This window comes from Toxorhynchites rutilus, chromosome 3 (assembly GCF_029784135.1).
Source record: "Toxorhynchites rutilus septentrionalis strain SRP chromosome 3, ASM2978413v1, whole genome shotgun sequence".
NCBI classification, from domain to species: Eukaryota; Metazoa; Arthropoda; class Insecta; order Diptera; family Culicidae; genus Toxorhynchites; species Toxorhynchites rutilus.
The window spans coordinates 99079561-99104792 of NC_073746.1; the positions used below are offsets into that span (position 1 = coordinate 99079561).

General features: G+C 37.3%; 1 protein-coding gene across 3 annotated transcripts in view; it reads left to right on the forward strand.

The window, feature by feature from the left end:
• LOC129776987 (protein spaetzle 3) overlaps positions 1-14568 on the forward strand; it is an 83360-nt gene extending 68792 nt beyond the window's left edge. For all 3 annotated transcript variants that reach the window (XM_055782995.1, XM_055782996.1, XM_055782993.1), the window contains exons 4-7: positions 6281-6405; positions 13387-13776; positions 13845-13970; positions 14034-14568. In XM_055782995.1, the coding sequence (XP_055638970.1) occupies positions 6281-6405; positions 13387-13776; positions 13845-13970; positions 14034-14190 (798 nt within the window). In that variant the 3' untranslated portion in view covers positions 14191-14568. The remainder of the gene's footprint in view (positions 1-6280; positions 6406-13386; positions 13777-13844; positions 13971-14033) is intronic.
• The last annotated feature ends 10664 nt before the right edge of the window (positions 14569-25232 follow it).

The following is a 25232-nucleotide window of genomic DNA, read 5'->3' on the forward strand; positions in this document are numbered from 1 at the left end:
TGGACTCACCCCTCTGGCTAAGTCTGCCGATTTGTCTCTATCCTGTGAGTGTGTACCGCTAGAGTATAAAACACGCGGACCCCAAAAAAATATTTTATTTTCTTTCAAACCGTAAACCCGTGTGGTTGTACGGCATCGGCATCGTGGACGTAACAAAGGAGGACAAGTTAAGGGAAAGGCAAAGTCTCACTCGAACCGTGCAGGTTTCCAGTTCCTTGTTGGTCGCATTCACTGATTGCTCCGCAAGGGTAACTAGGCCGAACGGATTGGCGCCGGAGCACCAGTATACCTAACAGCGATTATAGAGTTTCGGCCGTCGGAGTGCTCGAGTTGGCTTGCAAAGCTGCTCACGACAATCAGAAAACCCGCATCAAGAACAGAGCAGCTTCGGTTCGGCGCTCATCAAGGCAACAATTAGTTTCAGTGAGTGGCAAAGTGTTTCTCCGGCACGTCGCATTAAATTTAATTCACTGAACAATATGTCACAAGCTGGATGGGAAGAAATTTTCCAACTGTGAAAGCTGTGGCGAGTGGCAAACGCAATAGCTAAACAGGAAGGTTTAATCGAACAAGATGGGAATATCGAGTGATAACAAAAACACAACACCAAAGGTTCTTTTCAGAACCATCAACATATTCATAAAGAGAAAACAGTAAACTAATCCATTTTTCAGGTAGATAGGTAGGTATTCACGTAGGAGAAGAAAATAAAACAATATATTTAAAATACATATTTAACAAAAGTTGTCTCCTTTGTATAGTCCTACGTCACTCCGCTTATGTCCCCGACATTACCCGTCTTTTTTTTTTCTGCACCATATTTAACAATGAAGAGTTGAGATTTGTGTCAAACGTGAATGAAAGACCCCGTGTGTTTTTATGTTCTATTCTTGTCGCTTCGTGCTTTTTCTTTGTGTAACCAAGCAAACTATTTCCCAAAAGTGTTTCCGCTGTGAACTTCGTAAGTTCAAGCGTCCATTGGCACGTTGTCCCGGGTGAAACGGTGCACCATCCGACCAGAGCCTCCGCTCTGGAGCTTGTCGAACTAACAATGTACATTTTATCAATGTTTACATTACCAACAATTTGGTAACTCTTTTTAGTAATCCATTTTCTGGGGATCATGTATCGATGTTTGAGTTCAACGTGTTTTGACACATACTACAGCTGAGCTAGATTGATTGGTATCGTACACGAAAATTACTGTCATGTATAGAATAGCGTGCAATATTGTGCTCAAACTGCAGGATATTTTGCACGCTATTTACTAATACTAACGCGAGGACCCTCATAGCATACCTAATAACTGTCTAAGTTCGTTGGTTTGAGTTCACGGATAGACAATAAACCGTCCATTAATGGTGCAACTACTTCTTTGCATCAGAAATCAAGTTTTCGTTTCACTTTATATGGACGTAAAATAAAATTGTGTACGCGGGTAAGAGATTAGTGTCAAGGGGAAATGTGTGGATTGAAGTCAGTTGAATGAAAACATATATTTGTATTCATTAGTCACGTCAGTTAGAATAAGTATTGACTAGAATAATTCATCAGTCATCCTCGCTTTCAACGCTCGTCAATCCATTTTCTAGTCAATTCAGTTTCTGTTGATGGCGAATGCCGAAGTAAATCCTAGTCGATGCGAATCTACTGAGAGTAGAGTCGATCATCGAAAAAAGTACGCTAATTCGCAAAAAAATATCATTTAAAAGTTGATGGGTCTGAGCCTATGGGCACGGACGGGGTTTTGACATAGGACTATGATTGTGTGTAGTAATTATATCTGAATTGAGTTTTTTCAATGTTCAAAATCTGTATTTTTTCTCTTTTGATACATCAAATGGAAGCCCGGCATTACCACCCCTTTCTTCCGTTTATTCAATTATCAGAAGATGGAGTCATTATTTTTCATTTTTAAACACAAGCCTAAATAGTTAAGATCTACATAAATATAAGCCTAAGTCAAATCAATCTATGACTACAGAAATATATCTATATGTATAAAAATGGATTTCTGTCTGTCTGTCTGTCTGATTTTTATGGATTCCGAAACTACTGAACCGATTAACATGAAAATTGGTATGTAGGGGTTTTAGGGGCCGGGGAAGGTTTTCGTGATAGTTTGAGACCTCTCCCCCTCTCTAAAGGGCGGCTGCCATACAAATTAAATTTCTGCATTACTCGGGAATTAATCAAGCAAATGAAACGAAATTCGGCACGAGGAGGTTTTAGGGTGCGATAAAAGTTTCTATGGTGGTTAGACTCTCCACCCTCCTCTATAAGAAGGGGTTGCCATACAAATGAAACAAAAATTTCTGCATTACTCGAGAATTAATCAAGTAAATGAAACGAAATCTGGCATATGGAGGTTTTAGGGTTAGGCAATAAATGTTTCTATGATGGTTAGACACTCCACCCCCTCTCTTAGTGGGGCGGGGGGCTGCCATACAGATGAAAGACAAATTTTTGCATAATTCGAAAACTAAACAAGCAAATGTAGCCAAATTTGTCATGCGAAAGTTTTAGGGGACACGAACAGTTCTGCGATTGGACCCATGAACTTGCTCATATTGTGAGAACATGAATGTTTCAAAGTATTGATAACAAAAAAACAAATTTTGGGCGGGACGAAGTTTGCCGGGTCAGCTATATAGATAAACATAGCATTATTTCCTTCATTACCACGTTGTCCGGAACATTGTTTGTAGAGGGATGTGGTAACTTTATAGCCAGGTGTTGTATATTAAGTATCCTATGGCAATTAATGCTCTCTTGGGACTTTCGTGTAGCTGCTGTAGTGAACTGATCTTATTGGGTGCTAAGTTCTGCTTATGTATAGGTAAGGAAAAGGAGAATGGGCAAGTGCGTTCGAGGAAGTGAAGCGAGCTTTTAAGGAAGATATATATGGGGAACATAATATTGAATATATCGCGACTACTCAAGCTATTATAATCTGATATGCGTGAGTATACCATTTCGAACTTTTAAATCAGCAGCCAGTTAAATTCATTCATTGCTAGTTACATAACCAACCAACATGCTCCATATTATGACATCATGATCAACAATTACATAAATTGTTAGTAGCAAGACAGACACGATAAAGATGTGAATGAGCCCGAATCGACTGAAGTTTGTGGATAATAGAGTAAAACCATATTACGAGATCATCCCTCCATTGATTCTGCCAACTGATTAATGCTTATTATCGGTAAATGGAGCATAATTCAAAACACGCATCGCAATGAGAGCTTACGCCCATATGTAGGCCACAAAATTGCTCGTTGCGTCGGGGAGGAAAGTGAGTGGTTAGTGCAATCGAAGAAACATATCTATTGCAATCGTCAAATTGTTTAACTTTTTTACTATATTTTGTTTTCGTGTAGCAAGCAAAAAATTGCTGGATAAATTTCTTCTCTAAAACACAAAATATGTCGTGAGAGGCCTTAGAAACAAATTTAGAAAGTTGGGTCGGGTGGGGCTAGTTGGTCATATGGGTAAGTTGGTCAGTGATGATATCTTGGAATCTACCAAACTGAAATGAGAACAATGAAGTTTGACTTCTCGCACACCGAGTGGACAAATGTGGGCTCCCAATCTTGGAATCTGAGCGTCCAAAAAATTAGCGATCTATGGATGAAAAATAGCGAATTTCTGATACAAAAAAAAAGCAAATTTAAAAAATACGGACATGGTTCTGATTTCGCCAAAAATCATTCACGGTTTGCGCATTATAAAATGAGTTCTTAAACTGGTTAATAACCATAAAAAAAACGGCTCAAACGTAAAACAAAGCTTTATTGTACGTATCAGCTTTAAGTGTTAATGGAAATCGCTTTTAAAATTATTTTTGTTGAATTTTCATGAATATTCTTTTTAATAGAGAGTTTGAGAGCAACGCATATAAAATTTTCAGGTATGCTGTGTTTCATTACGCGAGCTATAAACAAATATAGAAGGCATATGTATTACTGCTAAACCCAGTGTATTTGAAACGAGACAACCACCACACAAACCACTTGCAATATAATTGTCATATTTATATTTTTTGTTGTTAAATTGTCATTAAATATAATAAGCGCTCACATTGTATATCAGAACTCACAATAATGCATTGAGTAATGTAGCATACCTGGAGGCTATTTCTATATACTTTGGGGCGAACGGTAAAAATGTCATCAAAACAAATGCAAGCAAGAATGCAAGCGGTTGTGCGTCGCAGGGATGCCAGGTGATTTTTTTCCAAAAGTCTTGGTACGAGAAAATGTCTTCATCATAATTTCGGAGGAATGTTCTTCGCACAAAAACGGAACTGTGATAACTCTATTTGTTTATTTTAGCTTTGAAATTTCGGTTGTAACTCAAACCATATCCATGAAACTAATTGTAGAACAGAAATGTAACCGGAAGACCTTGGATTTGTGAAGAGGTCGTTTGAAAGATCTAGGTTGATATATTGTATAGTAGGGCCAAAATAATAGAAATTCAATGTCAAAATCATTCGAATTTTCGAGCGCAAATAATCTAATGTCTTTTAGACAGAATATGTATTCGGACCGCTTCGTTCGCTGAGACTAAAGCCCTACTTTTTTGACGATATTTTTTCGGCCAAAAGTTAGAATTTCATAGAAATAACATCTTTTAAAAATACACGTATGCTATCATACTGAAATTTCTTCACATATTTCATAATGTATTCAAAATGTCTTCACAAAATCAAATGTCTTCAAAATGAAGACATGTCTTCAAACCTGGCATCTCAGGTTCGTCACAAAGTGGAAGAGAGACGAAATCGCTAGAGAAGATTGTCTGAGTTATTTTCAACGATGATAATTTGAAATTTTCATTATTTTGTTTTATTACTTGCTACATGATATTAGTTAATTGTTTTTGTGTTGATTTAAATAATTTATTTATAATGAAGGAAACTTCTAATGGAAAAACGCTTATTATTTGCTCAAAAATAACATGCCTATTATTGACCAATTAACCCCGTGTGGAGGATTAGTTGGTCAATATATTCTGAAATACAAAGACGTTGAATAAAAGGAAAATTTCAAATAATTGATTCTCTGGTTATTTTTCATTGAAAGGGTAAAAGGTAAGCTTCATTGTGGTACATCACATTCTAACGCAAAACTTCGTACTACAAAGTTATAACCAAATTTATTCAAAAATGACCAACTAGCCCCGCCCTACCCTACAAAATAATTTTATGCTTGAACTTTACCAGAAGGAATAGCCGACAATTTTCGACGTACAATTTGTGGCTGCTAAAACAATCAGTAAATTCAGCGCCAGGCTCAATAATGCCACCAATTCGAGCAATCCATTCAATCAGACAATTTACGACTTGCTTCCGCCCTGTTTATGCGTCGAGAAATACGGCGTTTATATTCGAATGCACAGAGATCAAGTGCAAACAACGATCGGTGTTATTCCTTCGCGGGCCTAAAGTAGCTCTAAAGGCCACACCCATCGGTATCCATATAGCAAACCGCAAGAGGTGGCGAAAAATCATATTGGCCGCCTCTCGGTGCCCAGTGCCCGATCGGCCCCAGATAACTCGGATAGACGGCTGGTGTTTGTGTGTTATTAAAATGTAAATTAATTTACGTTTCGATCGATTGCGCTCTGGGTCCACAAGGACAGCAACCCGACCGTCTCTGTCCCCGGGTGTTGTGCTCCAATCCGATACACCAAACGATAATTCCATACCTGTGCTGACTGCGAAATGGAACTCTTGTACTCGGCTTGTACGGTGGGATCGGAGGAAAACTCGTTCCAATCCTGACACACAGCATACGCTTTTTACCAATCTTAAAAAGAAAACATAAAATAAATCAAGTTGTCAACCATATCCAGGCGGCCACAAACGCTCGACACCGGGCGGGAATATTAAGTACCCTTATTATGGCCAGAAACCATACCGTTTCGCGGAGGGTTCAGGCTCACTTGTGCCTCGCTTGTTGGTTCAGGTTAAATATAATCATCTTCGGCATTTTTGCTTCATTTATACTCCTATAGGCAATAACGCCGAATGCGTTTACGTGAGATGACTTTCCGATTCGCGCGGTTTCGCGACGGGGGGATCACGCAGAAGCATAACCGAACCGTAACCCATCGATGGATGAGTGAGTCAGAGACCAGACCGGAACGATTATTGGCATTTTGGTCATAATCGAGTCCGGTGTACACGTTTGCGATATTATTACTATTATTACGCAACACATTAGATGTCTGTATTGAATTCTCATTGTTCAAAACTTTCTACTTCCAGATTTGGTGGACAGCACTATCCGTTGCGCTTGGTCTCAACGTGCGAGGAGATGTGATCAAAGGTGTTCCTTGTGTTAAGAAGTATCATCAGCTGTTCTGTCCGACGGCGGGAAATACTTATCCTATGTAAGTATAGTTTGTAAATTTGTTGGTTTTAAAATATTACAGATTAAAAATAAATCACACCCGGTTTGATCGAAGGAAAAAGTGTAGTGATAATTTATTACCGCTGGAAAGTATGGAAAATTAGCAAAAATATTGCTAGGATTACAACAATCTTTCCTAAACAACGAATACAGTGTGCTTCTTAATGTCTTCTAACAGAAGTAAAATTCATCCGAAGGTTGCTACTTTGTGATCACGTATCCTAGCACTATCACTCCTTGCTCTAGCACACCTCTGATAAAGTAGTATAGTGGTAGATATTCAGGTTCTTGGTTCAGGAACCAAGGATACGGTGCAATACAGATAGCAGATTGATTGTCGCATCAAATAGGGATCCCTTGCACAACGAAAATCGTTGACTAGCAGTACTGCCATCAAAACGTGTCCTGTATTGTACGGGAAAGCGCTATGTTATCGCTTCGTGGTTATTTAAAATACTCATTCTGGCACTTACCATCATTGGCTCGCACGAGTCAGGCTCATAGAGTGGCGCTCAATATCGGGGTAACGCATTTGATTGTGATTTTAGACGCTGTTGATTAACTTCTGCTCACAATCCGAGGTATGAACGTATTGGCGCGTGTATTTGCGTCTGTGTGAGTGCGTATGCACGTTGGCGTTTTTGGGTTGAGTTGTGCTTCAACGCATCGATCTTTGAGACCCGAACGTTGAGCGTGAAGAGTTGGGCTCAAGCGTATCCGTTTCCGTTGCCGTTTGTGCACCTGCTCTTTTACCAGCGCCATTTTGCTCTAACACGATCATCGTCTCGCTCTAACACCTTATTTTTCCAACTCCATTTCACTAACTAAATTTCGATATTCGATATTCGACTTCCGCCCTTTCATACAATACCTCTCCCCCTCTCTAAGGAGGGGAGGCTTGCAATACAAATGAAACACAACTTTCTGCATAGCTCGAGAACTAATCAAGCGAATGGAGCCAAATTTGGCATGTGGGAATTTCAGGATACGTGAAACCTTTCTATGGTAGTTCGATACTCCTCCCCCTTTCTAAGGGGGGTTGCCATACAAATGAAACATGGGTTTCTGCATAACTCCAGAACTAATCAATCAAACTGAACCAAATTTGGCATGTAAAGGTTTCAGGGGCACAAAATGTTTCAATGGCGGTTCGAAACTCTGAAAGATTCGCTCTGAAAGAGGGTGGGGGCGGTGAAGGCTTGCCGAACTCGAGAACTAATCAAGCAAGTGGAACCAAATTTGGCATATGGAGGTTTTAGAGGACAATAAATGATTCAATGGTGGTTCGACAATTCTTTCCACTCTCTAAAGTGTGGCTGCCATACGACGCTTATCAACTCGAGAACTAATTAAGCAAATGGAACCAAATTTGGCATGTGGAGGTTTTACGGGAATGTTTCTATGGTGGTCCGATACTTCTTCCCTCCTCTCTAAGGGGGCTGCCATACAAATGAAACGCAAATTTCTGCATAACTCAAGAACTGATCAAGCAAATGGAACCAAATTTAGCATGTGGAGGTTTTGATTTTTCTATGGTGGTTAGACACTCCTCCCTCCCTCGAAGGGGAGAAGGCTGCCATACCAATGAAACATAAACTTCTGCATAACTCGAGAACTAATAAAGCAAATGAAGCCAACTTTGCCAAGTGAAGGTTTTTAGGGACGAAAAATGTTTCTGTGATACATTGAAATACCTGATGTGGTCAGGCTTAAAAATCGCGATTTCGTTTAGATATTTTTTCGAGATTTTTCGAGAAGTTCCAAAGCAAATGCATTTCCGCGACAGTATGAGCGCACTTTTAAATTTGCATTCTCTGTGCGTTAGCAAAGAAAAGATGAACAGTATTATTTATATATTGTAACGCTAACCGATAACTCAGACGATGGCATCAGAATGTAGGATATCACGCTACATATAAATGTCGAAATAAGTTTATTCACATACGAACATATTCAAAAGCAATAAGAATAAAATATATTGGAATAATATTATAAAATATTATTAACATCAAGCCATAACTATTATAGGAAAGTTATTTAAAAAAATCTGTAAATTCTGTATGAAACTCTAAGCATCTAGAATCTACAGATTCTTGGTTTCAACAAGTTTAATTCAAGTCTGTAGAAATACAGATTATTCTGTAGATATGGTAACCTTTTTTATCCCGTTTGTTTATTTATTTAGACTCATTAGCATTTCAGCTGTAATAGAGCCGGATTTTTAAATCGTGTACATGTAACATGTTTTATCGTATCTACACCCAAGCTAACGTTGACAGAAAACATTTTTCTGTTATTTTAGGCTCATTTAATGTAATAAATCGGGATGCTAAAACATGTGCTAAAAATTAGTTTTGGGTGTAGAAATTGTACATTACATAGTAGCCTTTTTCAGACTTTCTCAGACTATTGCATATGATACATTACACAGTAGCCATTTAATCGTATCAGTATTCCTTCTGTTCTTCCATTGTTCAGCAGACCGGACAGCGGAGACAGTTGAAATGATCATTGTTGTGTTTTTTATAGCACAACAGCCCGATGTTTCATGCAGAGCAGAGCAGTTGTATGGATGAATCGATCTTAATTCGACCGTGGATCGATCTCCATCTCTGATGATTGTTGCGTGGACGTAGTTATTGTATAACAACAAAAGGATGGTCAATTGAGGGCTCTGAGTTTTGAACTCACGATCGATCGAATAGAAAGCGAACGCGCAACCAATACGGTTATGAAGACCCTTGGTAACCTTGCCCACCATAATAGTTCAGAAATGCGTCCGGCTGAGGGTTATTGGGCAATCGTTAAACGTAACGTTAGTAACAGAGGTAGAGTAACTCACACATAAAGAGTTGAAGAAAATAAGGTCATACGCAAACAGAAAAGTTAAGGGGGTATTCTAGTGTAGAGACACGAATTTCGAAAGTTTTTTTTTTAATTTGAACTAAAAAAACAAAGGATATTTTTATCATCCACTAGCAGACCCGGCAAATTTCGTCTCGCCCAAAATTGGTTTTTTGTTTTCAATACCTTCAAACATTCACGTTTTCTTACTATACGCTAGTTCATGGGTCCAATCGCAGAACTGTTCATTGATTGATCTTCTTAATCGACCCCGTTGGATTTACCTTTTTCTATAAAATTCCTGGTACTTCTACCAAAACTCATCATTATATTATCAGATTATTTTCAGACACAATTCTCGTTCAAGATTTTTCAATCGCTTGCGAATAACATGTTCTCCGTTACATGCATAAATGTTTGATACAAAAAATATTATAGAATAAAGACAGCCCAAAATCGGACAATTCCTCGAGTTTTGCTCTTATCAACACATTCGGCGATCCATTTTTTTGCATAGATAGAAGAAGCTATATGAGTGAGTTTTATCACATTGAAATCAATTTTCACTTTCGAACAAAGATCAATTTCTTTAGCGCAAACATAAAATGGACTAACAACGCTTGTCACTATGAAATTGTAGAACATATGGGAATTGAATTTTCGCAAATTTTCCCATTTTCATCAGAATTTTCCGAAAATTTTCAATTGTCATGTTTGGTTGGAATATGTTTGACTAAAATATGTGTTTTCATGTTTTCGTTTCTTGTCCCCTAAAACCTTCATATGCTAAATTTGGCTCCATTTTCTTGATTAGTTTTCGAGTTATGCAGACATTTGTGTTTCATTTGTATGGCAGCCCACCCCTTCGAGAGGGGGAGGAGCGTCTGCTCACCATGAAAACGTTTCTTGTCCCCTTAAACCTTCAGATGCCAAATTTGACTCCATTTTCTTGATTAGTTTTCGATTTATGCAGAAATTTGGCTCCATTTGCTCTCGAGTTATGCAGAAATTTCTGTTTCATTTGTATGGCAGGCCCCCTTAGAGAAGGGGAAGAGTGTCTAACCACCATAGAAACATTTATTGCACCCCAAAATCTCCAAATACCAAATTTGGTTGCGTTTGCTTGATTAATTCTCGAATAATGCATAAATTTGTGTTTCATTTAAATGGCAGCCCCCCCTTAGAGAGCAGGGAGGGGTCTCGAACTATCATAAGAACCTTCCCCGACCCCAAAAACACCAACATACCAATTTTCATGTCGAAAGACAGAAAGACAGACAGACAACATTCGGTTTAGTAGTCATGAATTTAAAAAAAAAAGTTATTTTTGGAAAAAAGAGGAAATAGTTGATTTTTCGGACAACCCTAAAATGAAAACGGTCATCCTACTGAAAAAAAAATAAAAATACGGGTCTAATGTTTGGCGATGAAGAACAAAACTACCAATTTTCATAAAAAATTGTGAACCACTATATCGGTTTGGCATGGAATGGCCGTATATCGCAATAACGATGTTATGTACCATTATACAGGAAATTTATCCAGCATTTTTTTTTGTTTGAAACATAAACATTGAATATAGTAAAAAAAGTAAACACTTTGACGATTAAAATGGGTATGTTATTTCGATTTTACTAAGCCTCTAAGAGACAGACATTCATTTTTATATACCTTCGACATATAACCTTTTACAACAGAAAGTTGTTGCCATAAGAATATTAATTTTATCCCTATCATTGCCTAATTATTTCAATTTTTTTTTACATTTAATTCATACAAACAAATCAAGTTAAAAAACAACTTATTGTTTTTCCATAAACCTTTTTCAATGTTTTGGAAAAAAAAGAAGTCAGATATTCAGGATATATGTTTCATATAAATTTTAATAGTTTCTATTCAACTTTTTCTCTGACAAAGCCCCGTTAATATGGGTATCAAATGCAAGGGCTTGAATAGTAGAACACAGTTATTTATGAAAAATGCAAATCCAAAATGGCTGCCACTACCAAATGGTGGCTTACATATTTTCTCAAAACCCGATTAATATGGGTATCAAATGAAAGAGCTTGAATAGTGGATCACAGTAGATCATGAAAAACCCAAATCCAAGATGGACACAATCACAAAATAGCAAATTACTTTACTAAACGGTTTTATTTAGCTTGAACTGTTTGTATGTATGTTTGAATGTCTGTAGGGTTGTCCCACATCAATAGAAATTTGACCAATAGGAACTGACCGAATTTATTATTTAATCACCTTTATCTCTGCTGTTATTTTAAAACTGCTTATCTTGAAAAACCAATTTGGCCGCCGCTACAAAATAGCTGATTCCATATCATCTCAAAAAAAGGTTGATTGAGATATGTGTATCAAACGAATGAACTTGACTTGGAGAACACACTATTTATTTTCTGCAATCCACTCAATATCGGTATCAAATGAAATTATTTGACTGGTAGAATACAGTACAATGGTTTTATTGTAGAGAAATATTCTAATGAAACAGATAATGTACTAAAAACTAGAAAATAAAATAAGTAAAAAAAACTTTTTAAGTTAAACGGTTTAATTGTGATTAAACATAATAATGTACTAAAAGCTAGAAAATAATTAGGCAAGTAGCAGTTAGCAGTTATCACACCTCTCCTTCATTATTCTAGGGCATTGATAAGACTAAAATAAAATCGTGGGGCACGTTGGATTTCCATTATCCACAATTAGCGACTTCATCATATGTCCCACGAATTTATTTTAGTCTTACGAGGGTCACTATTTATATTTCGGGAATAGGAACAAAAACAAATAGTTAAGCTGCGAATATATTTTTATTGTTTTTTAAAGTACTCGCCACGATGATCGATACACTTTTGCATGCGCTTAAACCAATTTTCAAAGCATTTATTCCAATCGACACGAGCCTTTTTTTGAGCGATTGTCAAATTATGTGGGATCCAACGTGAACATAATTTTCGCACAACTAAGTGTTCATGTAAAATCGCATATATGCTGGTGGAACTAATGCTTAGGGATGCCTCAATCTCACAATAGGTTGCATGACGATCTTGCTTAATCATTTCGTGCACAGCATCGATGTTTTCTGGCACTACAGTCGATTTTGGACGACCTTCACGAAACTCGTCGGACAGCGAACTACGACCAGGATTGAATTCACTATACCAGCGATACACAGTGGTTTTTGATGGAGCTTCAACGCCAAAGGTCAAATTAAGTTGATTGACGCACTCTTGTTGTGATAATCCACGTCGAAAGTCGTAAAAAATCATCGCACGAAAATGTTCACGATTCAGTTCCATTTTTTTTTCCGAGACCAAACTTTCAACTAAATATAAAATAAACAAATAGCGTCCGTATGACAAAATGTTCTGAGTACGTATATCGTCAAAAATGTCAAACTTTACGATGGAACCGTCAGATGGACTCACATGACATCAGTGTTGCCAATTTCCGAAATATAAATAGTGACCCTCGTATCAATGCCCTAGACTAATGAAGGAGAGGTGTGATAACTGCTAACTACTACTTGCCTAATTATTTTGTAGCTTTTAGTACATTATTATGTTTAATCACAATTAAACCGTTTAACTTGAAAAGTTTTTGTTTACTTATTTTATTTCTGCTAAACTTGCTCTTATTTACAATCATAAACACAAACAAACTGCGTTGAAATAATTTTGACCAAACCTTTGATCCAAATATTATTCCTCTGTGTATTCGTTCAAAGCAATATTGTTTACCACAATCCCTACCAGCGAATCCACAGCAGCAGCAACATCAGCTCTCGTAACACGCAGAAATGCGGCATTTGGAAATAAGGCCATCCAAACGCTCCGATCGGATGCGCACTCAGTTGTGCGTTAGTTCGGGGCCGTTTTGTTGACTGCCACACGGCGACTCATTTGCAAGCGAAGGCAAGGCCATTCTCAGGCGAGCTCTAAGCATGCACAAGCGAATTGGATCGACAGATTCGCCGATAGATGATTTCCATCCAGTTACACGCAGCTATCGGGTGCCCCGGAAACCTTAAATGTCAATACCGTTCGAATGCGTTTGTTTAATTATCTTAATTGTTTTTTACGTTTTCACACATACACAGAGACAAAATCGAAACGTTCATCGATGAGAACAAAGCGCTAATGAAGCGAATGTATGGCGACTTCGAGATGACGTCGCGGTATTCTCCCCCACCGCAGGGCGGCAATAAACGGAAACGCCATCTCCAGGGTTCCACCGATGACCACTTCACGATACTTCCAGAGCTGATGGATTTGTATGGTGTACCGGGTTCGCCGGACGGACCGCAAGAGTTTGCAAGCGGCAGGGGTGATTCCTACTTTGGGAGGCTACGCAACAAGAGACAAAGCCAAAGCCGCGGGAACGGAGGAGGAACGACCAGCGGAAATGGTGGGAGTAACGGAAATGGGAGCGGTAACAGAGCCAATGGAAGGCAGAGTTCGTCTGAGAGCAGCGGCGAGAGCACGGGGCGGTAAGCATAATGTTCCCCTTATTTTATTAATCACGTTTTCTAGTGACGTTTTTCTCCCGCTACCGCAGGGTCGATGCATGCGAATCTAAGATCGAAATCGTGACACCTTATTGGGCTTCCAACTCAGCTGGGAAAGTACGGGCGATCGTTAACACGCAACACTTCGAGCAAGCCATTCATCAAGAAGTTTGTTCGTGAGTATAGCCAACGAACTCTGCGTTCTATCTCCCAGCTATAACAAAATCGTAAAATTTTAGGAAAACTCAAACGTCACGTTGCTCGGGTGATTGCGGTTGCGAGCAGAAGTACAAATGGCACCGGCTGCTCGCCTACGACCCGGACAACGACTGCAAGGGTATTTTCATGGATTGGTTCCTGTTTCCTTCGTGCTGTGTGTGTCGGTGCAACCCCTAGGATAACATTAGGTACCCCAATTCAACGATGCAGTTCGATTCAAAGTGCATAAAAGTCGTGTCCTTAGCGTTTTTGGGGGGCGCTCGCTCCCGCCCCTCGTCCGCTCGGTTCAGTCTGTAATTTCTAGTGGTAGACGTAGTCAGAAACTGAAACTATACGAAAGAGATTCAAAATTCTTTTAATGATTTTGCAATATAAGCCATCCTAGAGTCATATAATTTGGAGTAATAGTTACCGCACACGTGCTAGTAGGGAATGTAGCCAAATTATAGTTCGCGAGAAAAGTTCTTAATAGATGATAAGGTGCTTACGCTTTGGAAATAAGTGATGATCTGTAAATATTTAGATTAAATTATTTCTGCGAAAAAAATCAACGTGCCTGAGTATAACTCGTTATTTTTGGTTTATTTTCGAGCATATCCAAAAGATGATTCATTGTTACAAACACGTGCGAAAGTGGTGCCACGCGCCACATGCGACGCGAGGCGTACCGCTGTTCGCGAAAATGTATGGCATCTTTAGGTGAATCGTGTCTAAAGTGAGGGGGCCGCAATCAAAGCTTTCCATTCGCCACAGATATGGAAGCTCAATGATTTTATAGCAGGCATGAGCTTTTTGCTTGATATAAATTGGGGATGGTGAAACTTTTCACCATTGTGGGTGACTTATTAAAATTGGGGATGGTGAAACTTTTCACCATTGTGGGTGACTTATTTGCGTTAAGTGATAATGAGAAATGTAGTTATTTCAAATAAGCTTAACCTGCAGAGTACGTAGTCTATTTTATAAAATAAAGGACGGAGTGGGGTCAATAAAGTCCCCTAAGCGAAAAACTTACCTTATAAATAAATTAATTATAGAATGCTACTAATAAGTTTTTATACAGGATTTAAAATAAAACTCGACAACCTAAACAGGAAAAGATGAAGGTATTCAAGAAAACACTAATCTTGGGGGACCTAAAGTCCCCCACTCCATACTCTAAGGGTTAAGATTGATGAGACAATATAAAAAAAGTGTATAATAAGCCTTAAGATCAAATTGAGATGAGTGTGCTCTTCAACATAAAGGTATTATCTACGTATGTGATAGTTTAATTCACCATAAGTCAATTGTAACTATTCTATACTGTACAGCAAAAGTCATAGAAATTATTTTTTTAGACGTTCAAATTGTAGATTTTCCAACAATAGGAACAAAAATGGCCCAGGAGTAGTTTAGTATGTCCACAATTTTTTCTTCACAAAACTGAGAAAAACAGCTTGTGTGCATGGTGGAGGGTTTTATGAAGAAATTAACATTTTCAAAACTAAGGTTATGGATGAAAATAACATTTTTCATTATTATAGTACAAAAGGTACTGGAAAGGTACATATTTTTCTAATTTTCTTGGTACAGATCCTGTACGGGAAAACATAACAAATGTTTGTTAGAGGAATTTGAAAGAGCATATTTCACTCTACATAATATGTGGTTTCGAGAACCACAGAAATAATATTCTCGTGTTTGAGTAAATTAAAATTAAAATCATGAGTTTCTGGGTGAAAACCCATCAATTACTTTGAGCAGGATTAAAATATTGACAAGTTTTGCATTGCAAAATGTTGATGTTGATAAGCTCTAAAAGTCGTAAGAAGATAGTTTTGATGTAGAATTTAAATAAGGTAAATGATTTTGGTTTGTCCAGTCGAAAATACGATCATGGTTTGTCCACTGTTTTGAATGTCCTAACTCAGCGCACCTGTGTCAAATCAGGTATTCGAATGTTTCAAAACATATACATAATATTGTCTTTTTTATGATTTACAGTAGTTTTTTAGTATATTTTTAGAATTCACATGTTTTAAAGGATTATAAAATCCACCTTCTATTGCAGAGTTGCAATTTGTCACAGTCACTGCATATATTTCGGCTACTATGACGACCTTTGCAACATTACCACTAAACGACGTGCAACAAAACATAAACCGACAAAACAAATTCCTCACTCTTTGATGCTAAATAGTTTGTCAGAGTGTTTTGACCATCGAAGCATGTTGCAAGTCAGCGCACTATGATCGTCAAGACAAGAAAAACCATGTCACCTGATGTAATGGAAGTTTACACGTTTACCAGGATGCGTTTGTTCACTTTGCTACTTGAATACCATTCTTATATAAAATGCCAAAACTTCGAGGAGAACAAAGGGTATAAATGAGTCTAAACGGACTTTCAAATACGTGAATTTCGATATCGGGCAGAAATGTCAACGAAAAGAGAAATTTCTTCATTAATTCAGCATGTAGAGATTGTTCAAGCTTTGGACAATTATATATTCCGTTGCCTAAATGGTTTGCAATCGCTCATACGTTATCGCGTGTTCGACATAGTATTTACTTCAGTAAATATAAAAACAACAACCGGAATGAAAATCGAAGCTTTGCTCGATGAAAAAAAAATGCAATCTGCGACAATCATCAATTCTCGCGTAACTTTCGAAAAGGTCCTATGTAACATTCACATCAACTCGAGAAAAATGAAGTTAAAGACCGGAACATTGTTCAGCGAATTGTTTCAAAAGGAATCGATTTTTATCACTACTTTTACCACTAGCAGCCAATAATAACTTTGAAAAACCAATCGTGACTGTTGTAATGTGATTTTAGTTTGAAATTGAAGCCTCCGAGCGAAAAATGTTACATTGGACGTTTTGACTGACGGCTTTGTATATTGGACGAATTACGTTGCACAATGAAAATTTGAAAATAACTACTGAACAACGATCATAACACTAGCACTTCGTGCTAAAGGCAGATCTTTATTGTTATCAATCGTAGAACTGCACTAAAAACGATATCTACACCCGAAAATAATACAAACTCAAAATGTCCAAAGTGCGACTTCGTTTTGTTTTGATTGCTTTGTTACTTCGGACATATCGAGCATCAGAGGAGAGTGGCATCCGAAGTAACAGTTGAGTGCTTAAAATAAGAATCTGTACATTGGACATATTTTGTATCGGTAATAAAAAGGTGAAAAGGATAGATACTTGAACGGTTGTTTTCGCAATGCGTTCAATGATTGAGAGCTAATGGTGTGCATCCATAAACTCGATTTGTTTACATTTGTTACTTAGGACCTTTTCAAAAGTTACGCGAGATTTCTAGGGCAACCGTTTGGCGCGCTGCAGTTTGTTTATTGTGTCCTTCGCGCATAGCAGGAATAAAGTTTCATTTAAGGTGAAGGTGGAAGCTAGCCATTGTAGTAGTATAGGTAAAACCACGTGTAAAAATGGGGTAATAGTGTTTGTGAGAGAAGAGCAAAGCACATGTAAATAGATCAATTCACTTATAAGACTGTGTGGCGCTTCATTGACACGAGTCTTTGAATACATTTGAAAAAAAAAATAACAATTCAATACTGAAGTTAAATGTATGAACGATATGTTCCGATGAACCATGCCAATTGCAAACATAAATATATAGAAGGGGTATTTTTGCATATGAAGTAAAATTCTGATTATACGCGAGCGTAACATGTGCAAATTTATAACACATGCGAATTGGGGCTCTTTTGATATTAACAAGTTCTACCGCATAGTAACTCGTTGCTGATAATTCCTCAATATTTTCCTTCGTTGGTCGTATTGTTTTCACATATTCACGTTGGAGAGCCTTAACGCTCTTCGTTGCCTGAGGCATTTTGATTGAATGTAATACTTTTCCGTTTACTGTTTTTGAAAGCATAGGCAGCCGTGGCAGTGTTCCGAGCTCTGCAATACAATTTTCTTACCCAATATTAAAGTTGCTAAAACTTACATTATAGACCCATTAAACGTAAAAATAATGATTGTATTGATATCAACACTATTTTATTCTATTGATTTTCATGACATGAAAGGCTATGACTCAGGAATAACATTTTATTGAGTGGTTTTGATTGCTGTTTCGATGATGTTGTCTGGCATCAGTGTCGAAAAAATAACGATGCTTTCACCAATACAAACAAAACCATTGCCGAAGATTGAAAAATGAAAATTTAACTTTCAGAGCACTTGCTCGAGTTTTCCGACGTTTTTCACTATACAGTGCGACAGCAGATGAAAATTTAATATCTTGTGAGTAATCGATTAGATTTTTGTTGATATTACTTCATGGGAAGTGTGCGAAAACGATCATTTTCTTCACATAGTTTCGCGCAATTATTGATTTTCGGGCGAGAGGTGAGGGACGGAGATGAAAGAAATGAGCGCCATTGTGGCAGCCATTTGTGGCTAGCTTCCACCTTCACCTTAAACACATTAAAATGCCCAAGAAAAGGCAATATTCTGAAGAAAGCCTAATTTATGAATGGATCAATATGATAACAGTAAACTCAAGCAATGAGAAATGCAACATCTACTTGAAAATTTGAATAATTTCAACGCCTTATGGTAGTATTAGCAACTAGAGACTTGGGGCTTTTCGACAAACCCAAACTCGTATTGATTATAAGGTAAATGATTTTGGTTTGTCCAGTCGAAAATATGATCATGGTTTGCCCACTTTTTTGAATGCTCTAATTCAGCGCTCCTGTGTCAAACAAGGCCTTCGAATGTTTCGAAACATATAAATGAAATTGCCTTTTACATGATTTATAGTAGTTTGATAGTATATTTTTACGAAATCACATGTTTTAAAGGATTATAAAATACACCTTCTATTTGTGTCAATGCGCCCCTCATTCGAGCTAACTTTTAATCGATCACCAGATGATTATTTGGCACGTATTCAGACCTTTTCTGGATTACAACACTTATAAATATTGTAAACATCATGCTTGCTCACCATTTGTATCGGATTTACATAACTAAACCATTAAATTAACGCATTTTGATGAACTCAATTCTGATCATGAGTTGTCCAATTCAATAATGTTGTTTTGTCCACATGATTTCTATGGCAACCGCTTGGCGCGCTGCAGTTTGTTTATGTTTGTTTATGGTGTGCTTCGCGCATAGCAGAAGTATGGTTTTTCTGTGTTGATTGTGTTGAGGTGAACACTTCTAAAATGCCCAAGAAAAGGCAATATTCTGAAGAAAGCCTAAATTATGAATGAATCAATATGATGACAGTAAACTCAAGCAATGATAAATGCCACATCTAATTGTGAATTCGAATGTTTTCATTCAAAAATGGAGATTTCTAAAACCGGAAAAACCATGATCATTTTTTTGGACAAACCATGATCAGAGGTGGTCAAACCATGTTCATAATTCTTCTTTAAGTAAAATCGTTAAAAAACATAACAAATTGAATAATTTCAACACCTTATGGTAGTATTAGCAACTAGAGACTTGGGGCTTTTCAACAAACCCAAACTCGTATCGATTATGTGTGATTTTCGTGAAGAAAAATCGATTTGCATTTACTAGTTGCGTAAAAACACCCCAAATTGGACAAACCAAGATCATTTACCCTATGTGATTTTCATTAAGAAAAATCGATGTGCATTTACTAGTTGCGTGAAAACACCATAAATCGGACAAACCAAGATCATTTACCCTATGAAAGTTAAAGTAAAATAACCCGTTATTTCTTGGTTACCCTAATGCAGCTTAGATTGAAAGCGCTAAAAATAACTTTGTTGGAGATATTTATTCTCTAGACAAAAACTGTCTTCCTTGTGTTCCTTGTGTTGTTACATATGATAGAACGCTCATTTTTATGTTATCAAAAATAGGGTAACCAAAATTTTAGGTGAAATCGAAACTTGTTTTTATCTTAATAGATAGAGATAAATATAGTTCGACAATGTTGTAGATCCAGTTATTTTAATCAACTTTGTTTATGTTTTGCCCCAGAATGAATGACAAATAATGAAGAGAGCGTATTTTTTGGGAAGAAATATCAATAACTTGGAGTGAAGTTGTGGTATTGATAAGTTCTACATCGCAAAATGTTTGTATCAGTAAGTTCTAAAATTCTTTTGAAGACAGTTTGTATGTACAATTTAAAATATAAAAAATAGAGCAAGAAAACAGTTTTTTTCATGGTGACTCTAACGCAACCCAGAAAAAAGGCGCTATAACGGTTATTTCAAGAGATAGAAAAAAAATTGTTTTACAAATATGTCTCAAATAAAAGGAACCACAACATTGTTGAACTATGTTTACCTCTATATATAAATATAAGGAAGTTATATTTTTTTTTCATCGACAGGTTTGATCACCCTATTTTTGATAACAAAAAAGTGAGCGTTCTATCACATAAAACAACTTTGTCGAAGACAGTTTTTGTCTAGAAAATAACTGTCGAGCTCTAAAAGCTTATTTCCACTTAAGGGAGGACCCCTGTGTAGATGGTCGGAAAATAATGAATTTTCTTGGATTTTTTTTTCGGATATTACGAATAAAGTGAAGTGTTCGGGTATTTTGGTTATTGGTTAAGGTATATTTGAAGATGTATTTTCCATTTTTTGAGTGCACGAATAATTATTATTACGTTGTTGACAGCTGGATGCGTAGATGCTGTATGAAAATCGGTACCTTGCTGGTGGTAACGGTTCTGAAGCAACGAGGTGTCGCAGAACAAATTCCAATGAATACTTTGAAACTTTATAGCAATACCTAAAGCGTTATATAGGGATTTTTAAAAATTCGAAAAATTGCTAAAATGGCGGCCTTTTTTGTTAAAAATAAGTTATTTTTCATGAAAAATCGCGAATAAATCGCTGTAACGCTTTATTCTATTTTTACATGCTGATAAAAAATTTCAGCCAAATCGGTCGAGCAGATCCTGATATATCGATACCACCAGTTGAAAAAATATGAGATAGGTCTCGTCGTTCATCACCAGCGTCACGTCGCGATTCGCCGGGACAATCGACTTGACCATCTTATTCAGCCGCTGCCGCTGCGTTATTGTCCGAGACCGAGCTCCGAGACCAGTGGACGCGACTTCCGCTTCCTAACATGTTTGTTCATGTTCGCCAGGTACTTTTTCGACGCCGGTTGCACCGACCTCCCGGCCCGTTATAGGCGCTGCCATCTTTGCTTAAGGGGGACCCCTATCTGGAAGGCCGAAAAATAATGAATTTTCGTGATTTTTTTCGGATGATAGGAATAAAGTGAAGTGTTCGGGTATTCTGGTTATTGTTTAAGGTATATTTAAAGGTGTATTTTCCATTTTTTGGGTACACGCATAAAGATTATTACGCTGTTGACAGTTGGATGCGTAGATGCTGTCTGAAAATTGGTATCTTACTGGTGGTATCGGTTCTGAAGCAACGAGGTGTCGCAGATTGAATTCCAATGAATATTCTGAAGCTTTCGGACAATACCTAAAGCATTACATAGGCGTTTTTTAAAATTCGAAAAATTGACAAAATAATGGCCATTTTTGTTAAAAATTAGTTATTTTCATGAAAAATCGCTGTTTAGAGGCTTATAAAAAATCGAAAAAATGAGATATCAAAAAACGGCTACGTAACGCTCTACATAATTCATTTTTACGTGCTGATAAAAACATTCAGTCAAATCGGCCGTGTAGATCCTGATATATCGATACCACCACTGGAAAGAACATGGTTTCGAGAAAAACGCGCTCAAAAATTCGTACTGCACTACTATATCTCTTGAGGTGACCTCACACTTTTGGCTGTAGCTTTCCAACGGAATCAAATATCGAAAAATCCTTTTGGGACTACATTTTTGAGGGCATAAGCATTCCAAAAATGCGAAAAATAAAAAAAAACATTTTTTAAACTTTCCAGACCGGGGTCCCCCCTTAACCCTTTCACGCTTAAGGGAAATATTTTTCCCTTCTACAAAAATCGTTATCGATTGTTCAATTATTATTGAATCGATAGTTGTTTACCGAATGTCAAAATAAAACGTATGTCCAAGGCAGCAGATGTGTTTCTGAATGAATAAAAAAAAGAACTGTCAAACATGGTCCGGTCTGACTTAACCAAGACCACATAATAAATATGTTTTGTGCAATGTCTACTTGTGCTTCACAAGTAAACGAAATGGTTTCGTAGATGGTATTCTATTTATTTTACTTTTCTGATAATTTTAATTATGTTTTTTGTGTTACAAAGCAATAAATAAAATACCGATATAACAAACCTAACTCTTCGTTTATTTACTTTTTTTGGTCCATAGGGAAAACTATTTCCCATTAAATTATAGGAAACCTATACACCCTGCTATGATTTTCTGGTGATATTCTCTTACTTACTTTGTATTTTACTTCTCCCCACGAAGGAAGTGAGCTCCTAAGTGAAGTTTATTCCACACACCAAGTTCCCCAAGAAGGTGCTGCTGTGGCTGACAATCAACGAGAAGGGGATGTGAAAGCTGCTCTTCTTTAGCTCTGGACTGGCCGTGAACGGGGACGTGGTGTTCTGGCCGAATCTGGCATCGGCCCACTACTCGAAGCGATCGTTAGAGGAGATGGAGCGGCTGAATATCGATGTCGTACCCAAGTCGGCGAACGCGCCCAACGTCCCCCAGCTGCGTCCCTTCGAGAATTTCTGGCCAACCTGAAGCGTAAGAATTACTCCAACAATTTGTTCGCGAAAACTGAGAAGAAATTGATAAATAAAACGGAAAAAGAACTTAAAAACATGCCTACATGCACGTTTTCGTCCGCCATGGCGAATGTTCCTGTTAACTGCCGGAAGGCCGCTTGAAAGGGCGTAGAATTTTTTTGCGAGTAAGCTAATATACAGGCATTCCATGCCAAACCGATATAGCGGTTCTCAGATTTTCGTCAAAAGTGGTAGTTTTGTTCTTTATCGCAAATTATTAGACCCGTATTTTTTTTATTTTTTTGTTAGGGTGACCATTCTCATTTTAGGGTGGTCCGAAAAATCCATTTTATCGCATTTTTGCCAAAAATGACTTTTTTTCAAAAATTCATAACTTTCGAACCACTGGACCAATTCAGGCATTCGACAAATTAAATTAAATTAGCTGGTCTTTTTTGGAAAAATGCTACAGTGGCAGAGAATTTGAATTATGTTTTCATTATTATTGATTGTATTGGTTTTTTTATAGTTTGCATGGTCTCGGTCCCAAAGGCGCTATATTTTTTATATTTTTTCTGGAAAGCTGAGGATTTTTCACATAATATATCTCGAAATTAGGGAGACGTTTTTTGGTTATGAGTTTTCAAAGTTAACCGATGGTTCGAAACATCATTTTTTCCCATTTTTCCACTACAAAAATTCATAACTTTTGATCTACTAAACCGATTCAGATGATCGACATATCAAATTAAAGCCAATGAGCTAGTATTGTCTGAAAATATATTGCACTCTGATTAAAAATGGATTTTGTTTTCGTAATTATTGATTATCTTTGTTTTTTATAGCTTACATCGTTTCGGGACCAAGGGTGCTATATATTTTTTATATTTTTTCCTGAAAGCTGAGGTTTTTTCACATAATGTACCCGAATACCAGCGAGGTGTTATTTTTCGTTATTAAGTTATGACTTTTCAAAGTTAACACGTATTCAGTTTTCGTTCAATATTTCTATGCGACTAGACTGGACTAGACTAGACTGCACTAGACTGGAATATAATCCAATTAATTAGCAAGCGTGTTATTTTTTCAAATAAAGCTACCTAGTAGGCTTTAATTTGATATGTCGGTGCAGTAGTTCAAAAGAAATAAATTTTTGGAAAAAGTCATTTTTGGGAAAAAAAGGGAAAATGGTTTTTTGGACCATCTGGTAACTTTGAAAAATCATAACTCAAAAACGAAAAGAAACGCCTCCCTGGTTTCGAGATATGTTATGTGAAAAATAGCTTTCCATAAAAAATATAAAAAAAGTAGCACTCTTGGTCCCGAGAGCATGAAAACTATAAAAAACAAATACAATCAATAATGACAAAACCAAAACCTGAAATTGTAGCGTAGTATTACCAAGTTTTTTTTCGAGAATGACTAGCTAATTAGCTTTCATTTGATATATCGACCGTCTAAATCGGTTCAGTAGTTATGTTATGAATTAGTTAAAAAATATTATGAATTTTTAAAAAATGTCATTTTTGGAAAAAAGGGGCAAAGTCGATATTTCGAATCACCCTGTAATAAAAATGGGCATCCTGACAAAAAAATAAAAAAAAACGGGTCTAATAGTTTGCGATAAAGAACGAAACTACCACTTTTTACGAAAATCTGAGAACTACTCTATCGGTTTGACATGGAATGGCTGTATAATTACCTTCCATGGGAAATTTATCAAACTCAATTATCTGTTTTAGTTCTTTTTATCACCATCCGAAAAAAAGGCAATTTTTTCAATGCAAACGTTACTAACATATATTTCAATAGGGATGCTACAAAAGTAGATCGATAGGGACAGCAAACTACGCTATATTTTCCCGCTCTCCTAACATTTTTCTTCAGTAATGTTTGCCATTTCATTATAGAAAGATATACGATGCAACAACGAGTCGGGATTATTAAAATTTACTACCGAAATTCGGAGTCAATGACCTCAACTTTAAGAGCGCTACGTCCAATTTATGGTCGTCATAATCGTCCTGCCAGATCAACCATTGAGCGTCTAGTGGAAAAATTCGAATCCACAGGCACAGCACAAAATGTTCCCGTGCCAGTGAGACAAAAAAGTGCCCGTAGTGTCGAGAGTATTGCTGCCGCTAGCGCATCAATTGAGGAAGACCCAAATCAGTATCTCACACGCCTTTCTCAAGCGTTGGGCATCTCTGTGACGTCGTTGTGGCGAATTTTGCGAAAAGGTCTTGGCCTACAACCTTACAAGATCGAATTGACGCAATAACTGAAGACGCTTGACCACTAGAAGCGTCGTATATCCGTGAATTGGGGTGAACAACAACTTGAAACGGATTCGGATTTTCATCGAAAAATCATCTTCAGCGATGAGGCTCATTTCTGGCTGAATGGCTTCGTCAATAAGTAAAATATGCGTTACTGGTCAGGCAGCAATTCACACGTACTCCATGAGTCACCATTGCATTCCAAAACAATAACGGTATGGTGCGGTTTATGGTCCGGCGGTGTCATTGGGCCGTAGGGGAAACCGGGGT